The sequence below is a fragment of the Lemur catta genome, unplaced genomic scaffold (assembly GCF_020740605.2).
Source record: "Lemur catta isolate mLemCat1 unplaced genomic scaffold, mLemCat1.pri scaffold_63_ctg1, whole genome shotgun sequence".
Lineage (NCBI taxonomy): Eukaryota > Metazoa > Chordata > Mammalia > Primates > Lemuridae > Lemur > Lemur catta.
The window spans coordinates 900,209-923,796 of NW_025423863.1; the positions used below are offsets into that span (position 1 = coordinate 900,209).

The following is a 23,588-nucleotide window of genomic DNA, read 5'->3' on the forward strand; positions in this document are numbered from 1 at the left end:
ATTGCTGATAGGTTCTGTAAAATGAGGTCTAAGAAATTATATCGAGATTTATTAAAGTGAAAATCAGTGGGAACTTTGAGAAAACCAACTTTGCAGTAGTGGTGCGGGTGAAAATTGCTGGAATGAGTTCAAGAATGAATGGAAAAGAAATTCAAGTCCATGAGCAGAGACAGTTTTTTCAAGGCCATCATACCTAAGTGGCCTGATCATGGATGCTCTAATGTTCTTCTTGTTTAGCTATATATTTCAATCACTATACAATAATTATATAGTATATTTTCACACTTTATAGGTTTCAAAATTATATACATATGGCATTTTAAAAATGCCAGACCAAGGTATTAAGTAATGGATTCGCAATAATTATAGAAATACAAGACACCTTGAACATTACTCAATTATATAAGCCGATTATCATTTTGCTCATACTTATAAAAAAAAGACCACAGAAAGACCAAAATGTTCAAGAGCAGTATTTTTGCCTTTAGAAAAATGATCCAACTACAAGATATTTTACACTCATCAAATATACAAAGCAATCATCCATACTAAAATATTGATTCATCGACAGGAATAAAAGGAGAAAATGCAGAAAATAATCTCATTTTTAAACTGAATTTTTGTAAGTTACGTAATGTGAAGTCACTGTTGAAAATATGGTGGGATGCATACTGACACATGTTATCTTTTTAAAAAAAAAGGTTAATGGCATGCAGTTAGGGTATCTTTAAAAACAAAATTCACTGCTTTAGGAGCACCTTGGTTTTGGCACAAGGGTCAGCAAATTAGGGGCCTTGGGGCCAAGTCAAGCCTACTGTCTGTAAGTAAAGTTTAACTGGGACACTACCATGTCAATTCACTTACTGTCTATGACAGTTTGTGGACTACAACAGAGACCCTGTGGTTCACAAAGCCTAAATCATTTACTATCTGGCTTTCTACAGAAAGAGTTGGCCAATACCTGGTTAGTAGATTAAAGATCCTTTGATGTATTTTAGTAAGTTTTACCCAAAATATGGAAATGTTTATACGGAATATAGATATGCAATCCTTTGGCAATATCTGGATTAATGTGACGGTCCAATAGGTCAGCATTCACACATTGAGAACAAAAAGCCAACAACTGAATAACTAGCAGTTTTCTTGGGAACAAGGTAGAGCTTCAGTGTAGCACGTGGCTTCCTTTTGAACCTCAGCAGATATTACAAGAATTCTAACACAATTTGCTTAAGATATGTCATGAAACTAAACGTTTTAAATATCTGTCAACTGTGAAATAATCAGTACACTATAGATCCAACCTCATTGTTTCAATGGTTGCATATGACATTATGATATGGATATGACAATGTAACTATTTCCTTATTGAACGGTATTTAGACTTTCTCTAAGTTTTTGATATGATGATGTTACAGTAACTATCTTTAACATACATATACATGTATGTACTTAACGCACTTGTATAAATATTCTTAACACACACATATTATGTATCCTTAACATATGCTATCTGCCAGGCATGGTGGCTCATGCCTGTAATCCTAGCACTCTGGGAGGCCGAGGCAGGAGGGTTGTTTGAGCTCAGGAGATCGATACCAGCCTGAGCAAGAGCGAGACTCCCTCTCTACTAAAAATAGAAAGAAAATTATATGGACAGCTAAAAATATATATATAAAAGTTAGCCAGGCATGGTGGCGCATGCCTGTAGTCCCAGCTACTCGGGAGGCTGAGGCAGGAGGATTGCTTGAGCCCAGGAGTTTGAGGTTGCTGTGAGCTAGGCTAACGCCACAGCACTCTAGCCCAGGCAACACACCGACACTCTGTCTCAAAAAAAAAAAAAAGAAAATGCTGTCTATGTATATATTGGTTTCGTGTATGTTATGTATAACATAGAATAAACATACTTAACTTGTGTTTATGTGTGTTTACACAAGTCATGTTTTCCTGTAGGATCTAGTCCCAGATCTGAAGCTTCTGTTAGGTTAAAGGAGTGACATATCTGAAATGTTGATACTTGCTACCAAATTGCACTTCAGAAAGAAGTTACCAATGTCATTTACCAACAGTGTATGAGAATGCATTCTCCTCATATTTGCCAACACTGCTTATCTTTTTCTAACAAAATGCCAGTATGATTGAAAAATATGTTATCTCATTGTTAATGTGCATTTCTCTGATCACCAAGTAAGGCTGAATATACCCAAGAAATGCATAAAATTTGTTAATGATGAATATTGGTCTAATTAGAATTAACTGTATTGTACAATAAAATTATCTACTGTTAAATATTGCTACAGGCTTACCTATCACACACTTCTTTCTCCATCCTAGGAAACTGCCCACTTTCAGTTTTCCTACTCTTTCTTTCTGGAAGTAATGCATCATCGTCACCGTCATCAGCAGCACCATCATATAGGTTTTCTGATACTGCCATTTTATTGCTTTTGTGCTTCTCTCTTTCATTGACCTTTAATGAAAGTTTGATAGTAAGAATAATTATTACTTTATCAACAAAAATAATTTTTTCTCTTTTCATTGATTTTATCCCTTGACTCACCTTAACTGTCACATTTTTAATCATTAAATATTTTGCGGTTACTTTAATTGTATTATTACACATAGTTATAATTATAGTATTATTGAAATTTTTATAAAGTCTAGTTCATTTGTGTTTGACTGAAAAAAACAGAATTTTCTAAAATTTCTACAAGGGCCCTTTTTTTTAATTTTTCTGTTATTCACCTCCACTCTTCTCTGGCTAATAGGAATTTCCACCCCCAGAAACAGAAAGAAAAAGACAAAGACATAAAACATGTCTTCTTCTGTCCTACCGCCTGCATTTTACATTCAATAGCCAGATTTAGAGGATGCAACACTGTAAGGCTTCAGGAACAGAAAGGAAGCTTTCCCTTTTCTGTAGCAAGTTAATCTTTTGCTCACTGCCTTTTATCATTCTTTTTTCATTTGGATACAGAGATATCAAAAAATGAAGGTACTCACTAATATATATGAACCAAGTTTGCCACAACACAAGTAGCAGAGTGCAACTGCTGAGTTGCTAGCGTGGAGTTCTGAAAAATGAGATGCTTCCCAAATTTCACATTCAGTAACCATAAAATTTTATAGCTGGAAGATGTACAGTATAAGTAACTCAATGTACAGAACTCACACTTTCCACTTTGGGGTGAAATACTAAATTTTTGGCTGACGATTTTTCTACTTCTATGATAGAATTCATACATGTTAAATCTTATACCTTATTAGCAATATAATGTAAAGGTTTGATTCAACAAACATTTGAGACTGCTGATTTTAAAAACTATGTGGAAGTATGTGTATTTCTGGTCAACAATATTTAAAGTGGTCACGATGGAATTATAAGTTCCAACAGTTTGAGTCAAACAGATAAACCTTGCATACATAAAAGCACTTTAAACAGATGCGTTTGGCTGGGCGTATTCGTTGCAATTCTCAAGGTTAGACACATATTAATGCCTTTTCAGTCACTGCTTCCTTCCCATTCCATTTTCATTTTATTGTTCAAATAAATGCAACTCCTCTTTAAGATACCAAAGGGTGAAAAAACCCTAGACTTTATTACATACTTTTATTAACTTATTTTACATTTATTCTTGTTCAGAAGATTATGTGGTATATGGATAAATGAGCTTCCCGGTCCATATGCCACTTGGAAGAGGGATGATACAGAAACCTAGGTTGATTAAGGAATAGTGATTATGAGAACATTACTCTGAACTCCTATCATTTAGATAACAGACATAATCTATTTCTACATACAATTGTATCTTTAGATAACTCCATTTTACATATGAGCTTTTTATAATTAGAAAATTAGAATGGATCAGGTAATTGATGAAGAGAAAATAGAAAGAGTAGCACTTCAGTGCTTTTTCTAAAGATTGCTAACTGGGAAGTGTGACACTAAATTACTAGGAGCCAAAATCAACACACCCATTAGAAAGAAAAGCAATTTCTTACATTTTAATTCAAATCGTATGCCATAATATGACAATGTCATGAATCCAGATGGACGATCTATTTAAGACTAGTTCTAATATAGTCTTCCTTAGAGGAGAAGTTTCAGAGACAGGGCTGAGATCAGATGGGGGGGGCTTGCAGAGTGGGTGCAGGTGTTAAAGTAAATAACCCTTAGGCAGGAGCTAACTAGAGGGGCTGTTCACCACAGGCAAGAACCAGCTTCAGCTAGCTTGTCATTATTCTCTCTGTCATTTTACATGAACTTTGGCCAATGTAATGTTATTTACATTGTGGTTTTAAAATTGCTCCACCCCTAAAATCACCAGGACAGCTTAAAGACAACCATATAAAGTATTAAAATGTGAGTGAACCCAATTTTAGGAATTACTACCAAAATTCTTAGTACAAGTCAGTCTGTTAGTTATGAATATTCCTCTCCTCAATTAGTAAGACTTGAAAACACCAAAATTCACTTCCTCCTGAAGCGGATGCTCTTTTCAAGCCTCCCCACTCTTACTCTTGAGAGAGTGCACCGTTGCTTCATTCAACAAAAAGCTTCTTGCTTGTATTATGTGATCCATCTGGAAATTCTTTTCCTGAGGCCACTAACAGTCTAACATCCGCTAATGACAGTGACTTTTAAAATGTAATAATATTTCATGATTTCCCACATTAAAACAAATTAGAAAGTTCTTTGTGCCCTAACACCAGAGGTCCCCTTCTTAGAGGTATGATTCTCTTAACAGACAGTAGAGATGACTTTATGACCCCATTCTCCCCCTGGACATAGACTATGAAGTCAATCAGAGACCATAAGACAGAATAAATCTTTAACCACGGCATTAATGATTGACAATATAAAACTGAAAATTTTGAGCCACTAGCAATGGTTACTCCTTTGACATGAATCCAACTCATTGGCCATCACTGTTAAATTGCTCATAATTTCTATTGCTTATAATTCAATATTTGATGTCACCCTCTTTATCATGTAAGGAGGTTATAAAAATGGAAGAGCAAACAAAATTCTCAAATACATTTACCTCAATTCCAAGGTAAATATTAGCTATAAGTTACTAGATATTCTAAGAATATTTTAAGTTTATAACTATTTTAAATGCTTTAAAATTATAAAATAGTAAATCATGAACTATTTATTCTAAAAGCTTAGTCCAGTTGCATTATTAAAAAAATGATGTTGGGGCATGGGCAATATACATAACCTAAACTTTTGTACCCCCATAATAAGCTGAAATTTTAAAAATGATGTTAAGTCAGAAACTTAGATTTCAATCTTTACATACCTGTGGCTGATTATTTTTACTTTCTTCGTGCCTTTCTTGCTCATCCTCCGATGTCACTTCTAGGTCTTCTTCTGCTAACAAATCCACACATTGAGTTAAAATGGACTACTTAGAAGAGTGAGGTAAGAGGCAGTCTTTATAGAAATAGATAGAAAATAACATTTTTATTGTATAAATTGAGAGTTTAAAGGAAGTTAAATCTGTGATAGAATACTTCCTGAAGAAATACTTCTAATTAAAAACAAAAAACCTTCAACAAACCACTTCGGGAGACACCAGATGTCACCTGGTCCCCGGCATACAACATCTCAAAGATTCATTCACAAATTCTATTAACTATTAGCTATTTTTATCAACTAAATAGAAAAGTGGGCATAGATCTGTGTGAACATGCTGATCAATGAGAGGAAAAGGGATCATTAATCAGTGGAGAAAATCATGACCCTGAGAGGATAACCATCAAAGCTGACGGTAGAATGCAACAGCATATCTTAACACAAGCCATCAGAATTAGCTGTACCATTATACTATAATTATTTATCATGTCCTTTAATTTATCCTATGATTTAGGAAGTACGCAGTTGCAATGCACTTGAGTTGACAGTATAATTCATCTCTCATCAGAAAAAGTATTCTGATCAGCTTGGATTCATTGGTAGAATGTTAGTTAATGAAAATATTAATTTTTTATATTAGTTATATGGGCTACTGGTATGCCTACATTTCTTGTATCCTTTGGATTAGTCATCTTAAACTTTCTTGATATACTTATGCAAGAAGCCACAACAACACATCTAAGAAAAAATGCATAATAAGTTTTCAATATTGAAATAACAATTTTAGAATTTAAGGAATGAACTTTATAATTTGCTTTCTTTCTAAAATTAGTTTGGTTACCATGTAGTCTTTAAAAGACTTTTATGGGGGGGAGGGGATGGAGGTATGACTACATGGTGAATGCCAGGCGCACTGTCTGGAGAATGGACACGCCTGAGGCTCTGACTCAGGGGGATGGGCGGGACACGGACAATGTATATAACCTGAGCTTTTGTACCCCCATGAGAGCCAAAATTAAAAAAAAAAAAGATTTATAAAAAAAAATTGTAAAAAAAATAAAAGACTTTTATGAAATAATTATCTTACAAAAAATTCAGCTATGTTAAAAAAGCAGCTGATGCTTCTGTATTCAAATTAATCTCATTTGATTAACTAATATTAATACAACATGTATATTTGATGGCTGACAGCTATGGGAAGGAAAATTAAGTTACTATTGTTCACTCCCTCCTGCTTCCAGTAACCTTTAGAGCAGCAATAATCTAAGCTTCTGTTTGAGTGTGAACATACTGAAGTCATCTGAAATCCTCCCAAGTTTCCTCATCAACTCCAAAATCACCTTCCTAACTTCTTTCTTTCTTCCCTCCTTCCCCCTCACAATCCTTCTTCCTTCACAACAGTCATCTCGAGATCTGTGGTCCTTATTCTACCCCTTCTACATTTTTTGATGTATTATTCCCACCACATCTTTCCTCTTTATTTAGCAGTACTATCTTACATCTCTAATTTCTCCTTCCTCATCACTTGGCTCCTTCCCCTCTGGCTAAAAACATGCTCAGACATAAATAAATAAATAAATAAATAAATAAATAAATAAATAATGTTTTCCCCAATCCTGTAATGTCTAAACTGTTATCCAATACCTCCTCTTCCAGATTTCTCTAAAAGGAAGTCTATACCCAAGGACCACCAGCACCAGCATCAGGTCAGAACTTATTAGAAATACGGAATCCCAGACCTGCTGACTCAGAGTGTGCATTTTTAACAAGGTCCCCAGCTGACTGATGAAAGTTTGAGACGCTCTGGTCTACACTGAGTATGCTTCCACCTTCCTCTACCTGAACTGACCCTTTTGGAATCTAGCCTCCAGTTCCTCCCTATCATGTCACCCAAACTGAAACTGCATTACAAGTCATAATGTTTCAAATGTGCTGTTTATCAGCCTCTATCTTCCCTGATCTCTCCATAACTGACCCTACTCTCTTCTTCTTTCCAATGCTTTTATTTTGAACTGTATAATTCTATCCTATGAAGTAACACCGTTTCATACCACACTGAATTATACACATGCATCGCTGACTATATATGCTTCCATTCCTCTGTAGGACAGAAAATGTAGTTCTACAGGTTCACGTGCCTCAATCCTTCATACCTTCCCAACAGTGAGGGAGATAAGAAGAGTGAGAAATGTTTGCTATATTTCTCTGACACACTCTGGTATTGGAAGCTCACTTTCTATTGGTCCCACCTTTCTAACACTCTGCTCTTCCTTTTTCTGAAGAATTATTTTAGTTGAACACCCTTGATTACATATGCCTGCTTCTTGATGCTGGATGATATTTTTTGGATTGTAGAATATTATCAGTGCTCATGTTTTTAAATAAACAGTCTTTTAAATGACTTTCTTTTAATAAAATATGGTTCTTACCTTCTACTTGTCCATTGGCTGTATTTTTTTGTTTGTTAACTTCAGACCCACATAAATCACCACCATGATTCTGTGGAAAATTCAGGGAGATACTCTGTAAAAAGTAATATCAATAATGAGTTTTAATTAAAAAAATAACAATGAGTTCCATCAAGATTTCATAATCACATTCTTAAAAATATCTGAATTTCCTATTTTAAAAGCAATTAGATTTAAAAATAAGAGAAGCATGTATTGAAAATCAAAAAACATTTCAATAGGGAACCTCACATATGTTATCTAGATCAAGCTTACCTTTTATCTATTTATGGCTATTGACTCTGAAAACCAAGAATGGATGAGAAAGGGAGTATATTCACAGACAAAATATTAATGGGTATGCACATTTCAACAAGGAAGTAACTTCAAAATACCTAACTGTGTTTTGCAATCCCCACCAAAAATAAGAGAGTATTTAAAAAATATATTTAATACACTTACTGTAATAATTAGGTAATTAAATGTTTAACATAATTTTAGCTATAGAAATTTTTAGGGTTAAAATAAGATACTTAGCATGCTAAGAAACATCAGCATATGTCAAGTTCAGGATGAATAGCTCATTTAACAAGCTGTGCTATTTTGGAAACAAGGGCTTGCAGATACCTAATATATTTTAATAAAATTTTTACTAATAGTATGAATGTTTGAATAAACTGATGAAGTAGTAAGAAAAACATTTCTTTATGTCATATTTCAATAAAACCAAGCAAATGTTAGAGATGTAAAAAGTAAAGTAAGCAAACATTAGAGATACCCAAACTAAATCTTTCACAATGAAAAATAAACTTCAAAAAAGAATAGTAAGGCCGGGCGTGGTGGCTCACGCCTGTAATCCTAGCACTCTGGGAGGCCGAGGTGGGTGGATCGCAGGAGGTCAGGAGCTCGAGACCAGCCTCAGCAAGAGTGAGACCCCGTCTCTACTAAAAATAGAAAGAAATTATCAGGCCAACTAAAAATATATACAGAAAAAATTAGCCGGGCATGGTGGCGTATGCCTGTAGTCCCAGCTACTCGGGAGGCTGAGGCAGTAGGATCCCTTAAGCCCAGGAGTTGAGGTTGCTGTGAGCTAGGTTGACGCCACAGCACTCACTCTAGCCTGGGCAACAGAGTGAGACTCTGTCTCAAAAAAAAAAAAAGAAAAAAGAATAGCAAGCCTTAATAAATAGGGAAGAATAAGAATATTTATTCATGAAGCATCTGAAATGTGCCGGACACTGATTTCCACATTTTTTCCTATACTTAATAACAAGAAAAATGAGTAGGATGGTAGTTATCCCACTTCCTGGTCATTCCGGGAAGTTAAGGGTAAAATGAAGAGATGTGATCCACTGAGCTCTCCATTCAGAATGTTCTCCTAGACTTTTGCATGGCTGGCTCCTTCTCTAGTCATGTGAAAGTGGGCAGCTAAAATGTCACCACCCTCAGAAACATCTTCTCTGACTACAGAATTCTACTCCCACTTCCATCCCCATCCTAACTACAAATTACCTCAATATTTTCTAAACAAACCGTTTGTTTCATTTATATGCAGAACTTATAGTGATCTATAAGTCTTTGTTGTTTACTTATTTTTCTGTTCCTACTCCTATAGCATAGTCCCTCATCTTGTATTTTCAATGTCTTACTGCTCAGTATGTAGTTGGTACTCAATAACAGACATTTAATCAATGGTGAAACATTTAAAATCCCCTCAGGAAGGTCTCAAGCATCAAATCACTATATTCCTATAGGACATCTTTAGTAATACTCTGCTCAAACTTAACATAACCCAAATTAGGAATCCATATGCCTGTTATAACTTCCATTCTTTTCTTAGCACTACTGCCTTCTGTTTTGCAAAAAGTACTTGCAAGCTTTATTAAGTCACTGAATATCAGTGTAATCATTTGGTCCTCCATTGGTATAAACACTCTCCAGTTTACAAAATGTTTTCACATTTCTTACCATATTGGTTCATTACACATTCTTAAGGAATAGATGTCAGTACCATGTTTTCGAAGAAGGTCCCTGATATCTGAATAGAATAAATCATTACTTTCAAGATTCCATGGCTAGTAAGTGACAGTACCAGGACACTAACATGTCTTCCACTCAGTGCTAGTGCCACCGTGCAGCAGCTCTTCTATCATCAGACCCTTCCCATCTCTTTCCACAGTTGTCACTTTAATGTACAGTGTCATTATTTTATACTTACACTAGTACAAACATGGGTGCCACAAAAATATCCAATGTGTTCTATTTTTAAAAAGGAATTCTACTTACTAAATAGCACTAAACCAAACTGTTACTACAGTCCTACATATTTACTGTTCCCATACCTTTCCTTCTCCTGAAATGTTGCTTGCAGATCTATACCTGACAACCCAATTACACTAACACCTTCAAGTTATGGATATTATCTTTTTATGTTCCAAGTTGGAAAATGCAATAGTCCAGATGGTTTCTCTCTGAATATCATTAGGACTTTCACACATCTAATGATTCATTTGACCACAGGTTGACCTGGAATAATTCTTTAGATTTTAGATAAACATAACATCGGAACCCAAACTGATTCCTGTTCTAAGCCTTATTTTTTTGCACTATACTATAGTAGTTTCTTAAATGAATCCCACAAATGAGCAGAGTTGTACTATGTAATAATAATCACCTTTTTAATTATGAGCTGAAAATATAAGAAAATAATTTCTTATGGGCATATGCAGAGGTGAGAATGTAAAGTCAAAACATCTCCTTTTAGGTTTTAACATCATTTGATACTTATATTTTAAAATAATAACAATAGGCGGTACCTCCAAATCCCGAGGTGATCCTGCATCTTCATTTTGTCCAGGTCCCAATGCAGACATCTTGTCTAAAACGTTATTCACAGATACATTCATGAGAACATTTTTAATGTAAATTTTAAATTCATATACAAGTCTATCACCATTCATTTTTATTTCAATAAAATAAAATTAATAGCAAAAATAATTTCAAGGTTGAACCAGTTTTAGGAAGAAAAATTAGATGGTATAAAGAAAGACAGCACAAGAAAAATATTTAAAAGAAATGAATAATATACTTGGGTCTACATACTTTCAATGTTTTTTTCATGATGGCATTTAAAGATCAAACATTGTCAAGGGTATTCACTAACTCACCACTTCTGTTATTTGTGTGCACACATATGAAATTGACAATATTTTTTTGCTCTCTTGGAGCATTTTCAATAATACCAATACCATTTTCCTTTTGTCCGGATACTGGCTTCATTGTTTCATCCTATTAAAAAAAAAATCCCAACTTCAGAAAACATTGCACTTATTATTCACTCACTCACTCACTAACTCAGTAAGACAATAAACATTTACTGCGTCTGTCAAATCATAGGCACTATCCTGGGAGACGCTGATAAGATTCAAGAGGAGGTTGAGATGCATGAAATGTATGAGATATATGAAATCAGATAAATGAAAGAAAGACAGAAAAGAATAATTCACTGCTGACAGTAAGAGTACAAAGGAGAGAGCGGTGAGTTCTACCTGGGAAGCACAGGAAATGCTCCAAGGTATATGGCCATATTATGAAAGACAGACAAAGTGTTGGAAAAGGACCTAAAGGGTTTTTAGACAGGGCAGTGTGAGAAAAAGAATGACTATTTGTAAAATATACTTAGATATACGAAACTGGGTAGAAGTTAGTAATGAAAACCTACACAGAACTCTGAAATTTTGAAAATGAATACAAGAGGAGGAAAAAATATGATTCAATTTTTCAGTTATACCTTTTAATATTTGAATGATATGAGATACAATAGTATTAATATGTGAAAGTATTTATTTCTTGAATATTATGGTAATATGCACTGTTAAATTGAATAAAAAAATTTAATTCTAAAATGCCAATTTAAGATGCTGCAAGATTGTTTTTAAAACTAATCTTAAAATTTTAAACTGTAGAGGAGAAATGCTTATGTGATGCAGAATTATGAGGTATTTCTAAGTACTACCATCATGTAAGAAAGAAACATAAAATCCTCCACTAAATTTCACGTGGTTTTCTTACTCCCACGTAAGCAACATACTCATAGCTGTAATTTTGTATTTACATTATATAAGAAGGTAGTTAAAAATTGGGGATATCATCTATTATAAAGAAAATAAAGCTATGATTACCCAAATTGAAGATTTAAGAATCTTCAAACACATCTACAATTGTCAATCAGGCCCCAATATTCACATGAGGAGTGGAGAGAGGACTACAAAAGCAAGTCTACAGGATTTCTGAGTTTTACAGATGAACACACATTTATGTGCAAAGTATAACAACTATCAATACTGAACTTGATAAAGCTTCCTGAGAATAATATAAAATGTCCCCAATGTTGGAGATATTTTTCAAGGTAAAAAATCATCTTCCAGGGATGACTGTGTATACTCTGTTGGCAGGTGCCCCTTCTTTATAATTCTATGATAATAAGTAAGTTATTGTAGAGAACAATGATCAATTATGATTGCATTTATGTGATGTATACATAGGTGTGTCCATTATATGGAGAAATTATTGGCACAAGATAAATCAGAATACCTCCAGAAATAAATAATTGTTACCTTTATTTCTTCAAGAGGGTTAGTTCTTATTTAATGGATACAGATTAAGAACCTCCTTCATATAACCAGAAATTTTAATTTTGATTAATAAAAGGATCAAATAAAATGCTTATTCCTTTCTCTCACTCTATTCTCAAACAGATCTAAAATGGCTGTAAAGATTGAATGAAACAGTAAGATAAATTAGTTAAGTAAGTTATGGATACACAAAAGACAAGTTAGAAACCTTAAAGAAAAAATGAAAGAGTCAAAAATTAATAATTCATAAAAATCAGATAAGGCCTAAAATATATTTCACTTTGCATTATCTGGAAACACGGGTTTTACTTGATTAAATGTAAGATTACTTCAATAATTTTTTTTAAAATGATGATTAAATTTTTCCTTTTAAATTGTTTTTAATTGATATATAAAAGATATACATATTTGAAGGGACATGTGGTTTGATACATTCATAGAATCTCAGTGTAATTGGGATATGTGACATGTTAAATATTTGTCTTTTCTTTATAGCAGAATCATTTCAACTTTTCTCTTACAGCAATTTTTAAATGTACAATATATTAATTTTAATTATACTCACCCTTACCTTCTCTTTTCTTTTTTCATAAAACCATCTATAAGTCATTCAAAAGAAATTGAGCCTCTTTTTCATTGCCTTTCTTTTCTTAATTTGCATGAAAATAATTGCTAACATATAGAGGGTTGCTGCTCTCATTTAACTCATTTCTGTTGTCTTTTCATAATACCCTGTCATCTTGACTCTCTTATTCAAACTTTGTATTCATCCTGCCCTTTGTCAGTGAATTCTTCCCCTTCTTCCCCCTCCTCATTTCCCTATCTGTTGAGCTGTTCTTTTGGGTTGCTTTATAATTCCTTCCTTCCACAATTTCTAACCTATAATGATTTACTCAACTCAACTTTTACAAATCCCAATCCTGTACATCCTTCCTTTTGTTATTACATTTGTTTTCTATTATGGCCTTGAGGAGGTCCATTTCTTTATAGTATTTTTGTCTGCATTCTGAGGATGAGGAGGTATACTAAAAAATATGTAGAAGAGAAAAGTTTTTAAAATCGTAACTTGCCTCTGTAAGGCCACAGTTCTCCAATGACGGAAAGGAAGGTTTCAGAGGAGCATCAGGTGATGGAAAGGAAGGATGTGAAAAGCCCTGAACTTTGGCTGATGTTGTAGGAAAGGATTCAAGCACATCTTCATTTGGATGATCACAGATCTTGTCCTCAAACACGATTCCATCATCTGTTCTCACAGTACAATATTTTGCTTCTACTACAGTAAAAAGGAAGTAAAGAATATATGAAAATATTTGTAATGAACAATCAGTGAATAACACAACAATAGGTTATCTTCAAATAGCTTACAGTTTTTCCTGGATCTCTGAGAAGCAGTAATTAAGTTTGTTAAGCTTCGTTGTGGAACACCCTAGAACAAAAAACAATAGCTTTAAGAATAAAAAGTATCAAACTGGTAAAATAATTATAACATTGACCATTACTATATGATCTAACACAAAGAAAAGAGGATTTGGAGTCACTTGGATGTAGATTCAACCCTCAATTCTGTCATTTACTAATCTACATCTTCTCATGGGGTGAAGATTATGAAAAGATGATACAAATGTCCTCAAAATGTTACTCCCTTTACCCATACTTGATTCTTCTACAAATACTATAATATCCATTAGATTATATTCTTAACCAAAACAGCCTAGGACAAAAATGTACCTAGTCAGCTTAAAGGATTATTAAAATAACTATCATTAAGATACTTAATCAATTTTGAGTTATATTGTGAGATGTGTTTGTATGATTCACATTTGGACAAATTATCTCTTGCCGGAGAAAATGTTCAAGTTTGGTTTTTAGTAATAACTTATTTTAATGGGCTGGCTTTGCAAATAGTATAAATCGCTTCTATTATGTTTGTCAAAATGCTAAAGATAAATTATTGTATAGATTCAGGTTCTCCCAAGAAAGAGAGAAAAAGGAAAAATAAACCCCGTGAGGCAATGATTGTTGAATGAAAGCCACAAAGAGCTACTCAATAAAAAGCTTTAACTAAATACGATGACGATGAAGACAGACAGGCACTGAAAGGATAGACAACTGAGGAAAAGTATTCTGCAAGGAGAACTTTAGGCTGGGGTAAATCATTTTTAAAAGGTGGAGGAGGAAGAAGAAACAAACAAAAAGAGACAGGACCACTCAATCAAGTATGTGCTGAAACCATGGCAGAAAGAGAAAATAGTCTGTATGATAAGGTACATGGAGAAATACATATACATATATAGACAGATACAAACAGATAACAGATTTTAATTCAGAGTATATCCATAATAAAACTTCTTAGTATTTACAATTCATTTTTGTATATATTTCTGTAGTAAAGAATTTAATTTTCACTCTCTGGCTGGCTGGAGAGGCGGCCGGCAGCGGGGCTGGCTGAGGCGGCGGCGGTGCGACTGGGATGGGACCGGCTCTGGGGCGCAGGAGCCGCGGCGGCGGCGGCGGCGGCGGGGGCCGCGCAACTCGGGCCAAGCGCGGGGCGGCGGGCGAGGGCTCCGGCGGCCCCCGGCTCCCCGGCCGCGCACGGCCGAGCCCAGGAGAGCGCGCAGAGGCGCAGCCGAGGAAGCCCCGCCAGAGCCGGCGCCGGTGTATGAGGAGGAGCGGCGCGCCGGGAGCGAACTGGGCCGGGCGCCCGGGCGTAGCCGCCGGGGCTGCTCCCGGGAGCCGCGGGCCGGGCCGGGCGCGCGAGAGGACCAGCCCCGCGCCGCGCCCACCGCGCGCCGAGGACCGTGCCGCCCCCGGGCCGGGCGCCGCCGCTCGGGCTCCTGCTGGCGCTGACCGCGCTCCGGTGCCCACGTAACGCGTCCCCGGACCCCATCCCCGACCCCGGCCGCGCGCACGGAGTTGGCTCCCAGCGGGCGTCTGCCTCCTCCTCAAGTCTGTGGCAGCTTGCGTCTCCTGGACTCGGACAGATCTGGGGGGACCCTGGGAACCCAGGAGCCCTCTGCCCAAGTTTGCCTTTTGCCCAGCACGGGAGCCCGCCTGCCTTCACCCCCAAACCTCAAGCTTCCCTGCGGACCCTTTCCGGGCGCACGGGGCAGCAGACGGGATGCGCTCAGCCTCTCCAGGAGGGTGGGGACGCGCCTCCAGGCATCTAGCCCCCTCCCCACCCCGCCCTGGGGCAGCATCCTCAGGCCCTGGTTCCTGCGGGGTTTTGCCCTGGTAGGGTGTTGGTGGACCCCTTTTCCCGCTCCCAGCTGCCCGCGGTCGCATAGTTGTGCGCTCCCGGGACACCTGCGGGGCCCCAGCCTTGAGGTCCTCTCAGCCCGCGCTGTGTACCTTGGCAGCAGCCCTTCCCTGTGCCCCGCGGCCCGCCCCTGCTTTCCCAAGGCCTCTCCTCCAAGGTTTCCCCTCCCCAATGGCCTTTCCTTGGCCAAAGTGGAGCCCCTCTGCTCGCCTATTGGAAACGCAGGCTGCCCCAGCGCCCTGACCCCGAAGCGGGCGGGAGAGGATAGCGGTGGCCAGGTGGTGATGCCCAGAGCCACTACCTGGGTACCAGGGAGCTGGACTCCCTCCTCACACCAGCGCAGCTGTCGCCAAAACCTAGCCAGTGGGGAAATCAAAATAGTCTGGTATGTTCTGTCTCCAATGGAGTTTGGGAGCTTTCTATCACCTTGATGTGGCTACATGTTGGTTCTAGAAGAAGCTCATCCTAAAATGACAGTTCCCCCCTCCCCCCTCCCCCAAGCAGTGGAGAAAATACTAAAGGCTCGGATGAACTGGGCACAGTCAGGAGCAGCATTCATGTGCATTTGAGATCTCCGTTCTGCAAACCTTTCAAGATCAGGACCCATGATTTGGCGACCAGGTAGCTTTTGCTTTAGAAGATCTCTCCTCATTTCTTTTTTTTTTTTTTCTTTTGAGACAGAGTCTCACTCTGTTGCCCGGACTAGAGTGAGTGCCGTGGCGTCAGCCTAGCTCACAGCAACCTCAAACTCCTGGGCTTAAGCGATCTTTCTGCCTCCGCCTCCCATGTAGCTGGGACTACAGGCATGCGCCACCATGCCCGGCTAATTTTTTCTATATATATATATTTTAGTTGGCCAGATAATTTCTTTCTATTTTTAGTAGAGATGGGGTCTCGCTCTTGCTCAGGCTGGTCTCGAACTCCTGACCTCGAGCAATCCACCTGCCTCAGCTTCCCAGAGTGCTAGGATTACAGGCGTGAGCCACCTCGCCTGGCCTCTCCCCATTTCTTTAAGAAACCACACAGACAGGTAGAATGCAGTAGAAAAATAAAACTTTAACTTTTCCGCTTTAACTGTCTTGGTAAGGTTGCAGTTAGGAGCAAACCTTGCATGTCAACTTGATGTGTGTTGTATTTGCATGGAAAGAAGTAAGTATTCCTTTGAGATGCCCTTAAGTGACCCCAAATATTTCATAAAACCTTGGCTTGGAGAGGAAAAAAAAGAATTTAATTTCATTACCATAAAATAATACATTACATTATTGAAACATGGTCATCTTCCACTACCTGGAAGCTATGCCATTATTACTACAGAGATAAAAAATCAGAAACAGAAATATTCCATCAATTTTGTACTTGGAGAAAAAACTAGTAATCTGAATTTTAAAGATTAATGTATAGTTTTAAAAGATATTTTTAACAGAACTTGTATTGAAGATAACAAAAACTTAAGGAATTTTAATCTAAAATCCTAATCTAAACTTCTAGTTGGAGAATACTAGAAAATAAGTCCCTTTCCTATTTATATGTTTCTAATTTATTCCTTTTTATGACACATTTTCCCATAATAACTGTCCTGAAGTTATACATTCTAATTATTAAAAGGGAACATAAATTTAAAATATATTTTAGAAATTTAGTAGATTCAATTCTTAATTATATTATGAATATTATATTACTTCTAAGATTCCTTTATAATATTAATATTCTAACATTTTATTTCACTAAAATTCATTTATCTATTCATTTATTCACATCCAAAAAATATTAAAATGCTTCTTACATGCAAGATTGCATTCTACATACTCCAATACACACACAAATACGTTTCCTAACTTCTAGTAGCTCATAGTAATATAGAAGTTATAAAATTATTATTGAAATAACTAGGAAAAACATGGAGTGGATATAGGTTAGATGGCTGACTAGAGACATCAGAAGCCAGATCATCTCAAAAAGAAAAGAAAGTTTCAGGTGTTCAGGTGAAATCAAAGCCCAGGTGATCCATCTTTTGCTCCTTCCCCCACCTCAGTGGGGAGCAGGGTCCAAGCAACCCTGGGAGCTACATGACCCCTCCCAAAGCTTAAGGCATTTGTATACCCTACCTGGGGGACCAGAGCCTACCATGGGCACAATAGATTAGCTCAGTAACTGGCTCCTCCACACAAACTAAAATCAATGACAGCAGAAACAACACCATAGCTAAACACAGTGCCTTCCATCTCAAGCCATTAGGGAGCAGTGGATTCGTACGCACAAGTACAGTCCACCAGCTTGGAGCTTAAGCTGGGGGACCAAACTCCCTACACTCCATTGGGAAGAGGTGAAGACAACAAGTCAGAGGTAACACAGGTGGTTCATCAACCTTGTATAGAATGGTTTTCTGTGACCAATTTTCTACTATAAACATAAAATGATGATAGGGAAGCCACTGCTAAATTTTAAGAGAAAATACTATACAAAATTAGATTCAGAGTAATAAAATTAATTTCACATGAAACCAATTTACCTTGGTATTGACACTGAAGTCTTCACCATATGACGTAGGTCGTAAATCATCAATACCCATGTTGCTGGAAATCCTTTAGAGCAAAAATGTACAACAAAAAAAGTGAATTCATCTCCTTAAAATAAAAACATCTGCAGGGTTATATCCCAATGCACCCACCCAGAAACAATAAAACAAGGTGAAAGGTCAGTTATGTCTATACTAAATGATGTTTCTTGATATAATTATTAATAAAATTTGGTCTCTGTTTTAAGAAATATTCCAGTTATTTTACTTCTGTCTTCACCTCTCACAATCTATGAAATAGTCAATGAAGACTTACTGTTAGTTTCATAACAAATATTGACAGCCAATATATTGGCAAAGCCTGAGTATAATATGTCTTCACAAATTGTCTATTCACCTAATGACTGGCATAACTTCTCTTACCTGAACTGGAAGACAGAGATAGAAAACAAGGTAGAAAAATATGCTGTCCCTTCTCCACTACATATCTCTGTTTCAAAGACTGTATCACTCAGAAAATTGGCAGTCTTGCTTCTACAGGAAGGAAAGCACCTAAGAAGGCCCTATTACTTCCCTTTACTCTATAAACCATACAGGGATTCCCCTGAAACATTTAAAATGTTTGAAAGATAAATGTACAAAAGACAAAGAAAATTTATATGTTGTTATTGGGGATATTCTTTCAAGAAAGAGTACAAAATAAAAAATTGTAATTTCCAATTATTTTGCCTATATAGGTCCAGCCTTATGCAGTTCTATATAAACTAGCAAACCCTTACAAAACCTTAATAGGCACTCAGATACTCAAGAAGAGAGACTACTGGAAAAAAAGAATGCTGGTAGTCATACTTCTATTTCCCAAAGTACTATCTAAGTATCTTCTTCCTATGGGCTCCCGATTCCAGATCCCTCTTCTGCAGGGCTCCATGGCAGTCTCCACCCTTTCTATCTTCAGTCTAATAAAGCACAGGTTCCTGAAGAAATAGGCTCAAATGACCAAGAGCAAGAACCCTCTATTTCCCCCCTCCTGATAAGCAGACTAAATGGAGTCTCAGTCATCCTCTCCCAGGACAGGCATGTTACCAGCTACCCCAGCTCCATGACTGATTTCCCAGCAAATCTTACCCCTGCTGTACTCTACATGTACATGGGAAGGACATCAGTGAAAGGGGAACAAAGGCAGAGGTGAGGGGACACATGCCATGGGCCACAGATCTATGTAATTCAGCAACCTCTACCCTCCTAGTACTCAAGGGGCTGTAAGCCACCCCTGTGTAGGTTGGAGTGGAAGCAAACGATACCACATTCCTATCTGCTATAGAGACTCGTCCCAGTGGCTCATATTCTTTTAACATCTTTTGACAGAAACTTCAAGTTTGCCAGTTCCTTCAATTAAACAAACAAAAAAGCAGCAACCTGTTCAGAACTCCCTTGAAGCCTCTATTTTACTGTGCCTTGCTAGATAAATCCCAACATCCTTACTCATTCATTCATATGATTTGTCTTTATCAAACTTGTTAGAAGCCCCAATATTCTGATCTCTTTTCTTAAACCTGTATTTCTCTCCAACCCAGCATTGTTTTTCTTCAAACTTGGCCTTCCACTGCTAATTCCACCCTTATCCACTGCCACTGGGTTCAGCAGCTAATTCCTTTCTTTTTCTCTTCCACTGGGTTCACTAGACCCACTCCTCCATCCCTTTCTATTATTAAAACACTCACCCACAGGATGATAAAGAAGGAAGAGTACTGGGCTTTGAATGAAGAAAGATGAGTTCAAATCTCATTTCTACCATTTACTATATCCAAATAAATCACTTAAATATCTTTGGGTTTCTATCTTTTGTTATTTACCAAAGTAAAGAGTTTCAGGTGTGCTACCTGAACAACTACTTGACCAGGATGTTAAACACAGATAAAAGTACCAGAGGATATTTTTATTAATCTCTAAGATTCCTTAAAATCCTGAATTTCTCTGTGCTTTGGATTCTCTGTGTGGAAAAATGGGGAATATTTAACTGGCAGAAATGAAAAAAAAAACCAATAAAAAAACAAGAAATGCAAAGTAGGAAGCAAAAAAAAAATTAAGACAAAATTATAGAAAATCACGGAACAACAAAAAAGACTCTAGAAAAAAAATAATAAAGGTTCATTGGATTAGGCAGGGATACCAGCCTAATGGGAAAACCAAAGGGGGAAGTCAATTAGAAAAATCAATTAGAAACAACTTCTAAATAGACACTAAGTATAATTAACATAACATGTCCTATATGTAGATATCCTTCACTAACAGTAAAATAATTCCTCTCTAGGACTTTCCTGGTCTTGCTTATGTAAAACCTATGGTCCTATGGCCACAGTGAAGTGAGATCTGCCCTAAAACATTCGATGTTAAAAATAAGGACCACTGTAATTGTCAAATATGTCAGGACAAGCTCTTGGAATAACCAGACTTCTAAGAAAAACTCTTGATGAGAATTAACATATAACTAAATCTGACTTTCTGAATTGATCTTATTTGTACCTGTACCTTGATCCCAATACTGCACAGTTTTCTACTGATCTATGCTATGGGGCAAGAAAACAGATTTGGGAGCCAGGCAGGCTGATAATCAAGCTATGGGATCATGGGGCAATTAATTAACTTCTTGGAACCACAGTTACTTAATTAGTAAAAAGTAATAGCATGGGTTCTTTGTGAAGCAGTTATGACGACTATAGATGATATAAAATGTTAAGCACATAATGTGGTGTGTAGCCCAGAATAGAACACTCAAATATTAAGTTATTTTCTCTGCATTCCCTTAGTTAACATACAGTTTTTAAAAATCTGCAAAATCCTACCTGATTGTACGGTCTTCAGAAATTCCATCCACTATTAAAGAAAAAAATAAAGTATTTTTAAATCAACAGTAGACAAATACAGAACATTAAAAGCATAGAAGAGCATGGTGTTATGTGCCTATAATCTCAGCTACTCGGGAGGCTGGAGCAAGAGAATCCTTTGAGGAGCCCAGGAATAAGACCAGCCTGAGCAACACAGCAAGACTCCACCTTCACAAAAAATAAATAAATAATGCACACTTCTGTACATGTTTTAGACTTTGTACCAAAGTAAGAAAAAGACTGATGCTTTGTTACAAGGTATTGTTTCGGGGTCATACCTGGGAACTATACCAGTATTAATATTATGTGTACTACTAGTAGGCAATTAATGCATTAGTAACTCTTGCCTCCCCTCCTTTCATTTTTATCAAATGTAAGGAAGACTGGAATTTATCAAAATTTTGATACCTACAAGTGAACTGCTGTGTACAATAATCATAATCCCAACTGAAACCTACCAGAGTGACAGAAAATGGTCTCACTAATAGAATCAATATTACAAGAAGACAGTGTCAAACTTAAACAGCATGATTTCTGGACTAACACACTGGGAGCTATAAGAACAGAGTATAGAGCAGTCACCCTTGTTGCTATATGTTCTCACACCACAACAGCAATTATCAACACAAAAGACTTCTGTGACCAAATGTGGTGGCGGTGCAGGGGGTTCCCCACAAACAATCAAGCAATTCATTCTGCAGGAGTCACCGGCTGAGATTCCTCTGATTCAATTCCAACACTATCTCCGTGGAGATAGATTCAGATCCCATGGGTAGAGGCTCAGTCCCCAAGGCTGGCTTTTTCACACACTGGTCACAAATATGGGCCTCCAGAACTTCTGACTGATTACATTCAAGCCAAGCTTCCTGCAATCTCCTCTTTGCGTTCCCCTAATTTCCTAGAATGGCTCACAGAACTCAGGAAAACATGTTCCAAAAATTGTGGATGAAGAGATGCATAGGACAAGGTATGGGGGAAGGGGTAGGGTGATTCCGTGATCTCCCAGGGCTGCCACCCTAGAAGAACTTCCACATATTCAGCTATCTGGAAGCTCTCTAAACTCAGTCCTTGGGTATTTATGAAAGCTTCATTACAGAGATATGACAAATTAAATCATGGGCCATTGAAGATCAAGTTATCTTCAGCCCCACTCTCCTCCCTGGAGGTTGGAGGTGGGGTGCAAGTCCCAATCCTCTAATCATGCCTTGGTCTTTGTGATGACCAGTCTCCATCCTGCAGCTACCTGGTAGATGCCAGCCATCAGTCAATCCTTCACACACAAAAAGACAGCACTTCAGAGAGTCTAAAAATTTTAGGAGTTGTATGCCAGGAAACCAAATAAAAGACCACATATATATTTCACAATATCACATTCCCTGTTTTGATTTCTGTGGTATCAGTTACCCATAGTCAATCACGGTTCCAAATTGTTAAGTGGAAAATTTTAGAAATGTGCAATGCAGCTGCCATTCATCACGCCATTCTAAGTAGCATGATGAAATCTTCAACCACCCCACTCCACCCTGTCTAGGACCTGACTCATTGGCTTGTTCAGCATATCTAAACTGGACGTGCTATCAACCCAATAGTCATTAGAATGCTCTGCTCCTGATATGCAGATATCAACATCATTGTGGCTCCCTGATCAGGATCATCCAAAGCAGGTATTTGTCTTTCTCATATATAGTCAGAAGGTCAATTGTAGCCTGAAACTGCTATGTTATTCGATGTAATTCACCTCATTATGTAGACACTGTATCATCTCACATCATCATTAGAAGATAAAGGGTGATTATGTACAAGGAGATCATTTGAGAGGCCACATTTCCATAACTTTTATGACTGTGTAGAGATATAATTGTTCTGTTTTATTGTTATTATTGTCAATCTTTTACTGTGCCTCATTTAGAAATTAAACGTTATGATACATGTATATTGTATGTGTGTACATATCATATAAATGTATATATACAGGAGAAATCATTATATATATAGGGTTTGGTGCTGTTCAGAGTTCCAAGCATTCATTGGGAGTCTCAGAACGTATCCACAGATAAGGGTGGACTATAGTACATATTTTGCTATGGCACAACACAGCCTCTCCTGTTCAGTTTAGGATAAAACATCCCACTGAAGGAAAACTAGGGATGGGGGCATTATACTTTGAAGCAAGGCAAAACAGTAAACAGGCCAGGGACAAGTGTCCTTGAAAGACTTGTTGGCTGCAGTGGAAAAGAGATCAAGAGAGATCAATGTACTTACTTTCACTAATCTTCTGAGGCAGATGCTGGTAAGTTTACTTACTTCTAGCTATTTCTCTGCCCTATGTATGTTGCAAGCAAGTCTCACATTCACCTGCCATTTTTATCTCTCATGGAAAGAACCACCGGATTGATCACTCCCTCAGGCAATAGCTTATCCACTCTGAACTGTATGTCATACTCAGAGGAAAGCTTCAGAATACTGGGGAGGTGATGGTAAGTTGCCAAGGA

General features: G+C 37.3%; 1 protein-coding gene and 1 long non-coding RNA gene across 2 annotated transcripts in view; both read right to left on the reverse strand.

Annotated features, from left to right (window-relative positions):
* Window positions 1–13,554: 13,554 nt before the first annotated feature.
* LOC123629925 lies at window positions 13,555–18,224 on the reverse strand. The gene is made up of 3 exons (XR_006732382.1): window positions 18,206–18,224; window positions 13,806–13,866; window positions 13,555–13,713 (listed from the first exon to the last, which is right to left on the reverse strand). It is a non-coding gene; the product is annotated as an uncharacterized LOC123629925 (long non-coding RNA).
* A 2-nt stretch (window positions 18,225–18,226) lies between these two features.
* LOC123629917 (POTE ankyrin domain family member A-like) overlaps window positions 18,227–23,588 on the reverse strand; it is a gene marked incomplete at its 3' end in the record, with an annotated part of 28,223 nt that continues 22,861 nt past the window's right edge. Inside the window, exons 7-8 of the mRNA XM_045539284.1 lie at window positions 21,055–21,085; window positions 18,227–18,278 (exon numbers count right to left, since the gene is read on the reverse strand). Of these exons, the coding sequence (XP_045395240.1) occupies window positions 18,227–18,278; window positions 21,055–21,085 (83 nt within the window). The remainder of the gene's footprint in view (window positions 18,279–21,054; window positions 21,086–23,588) is intronic.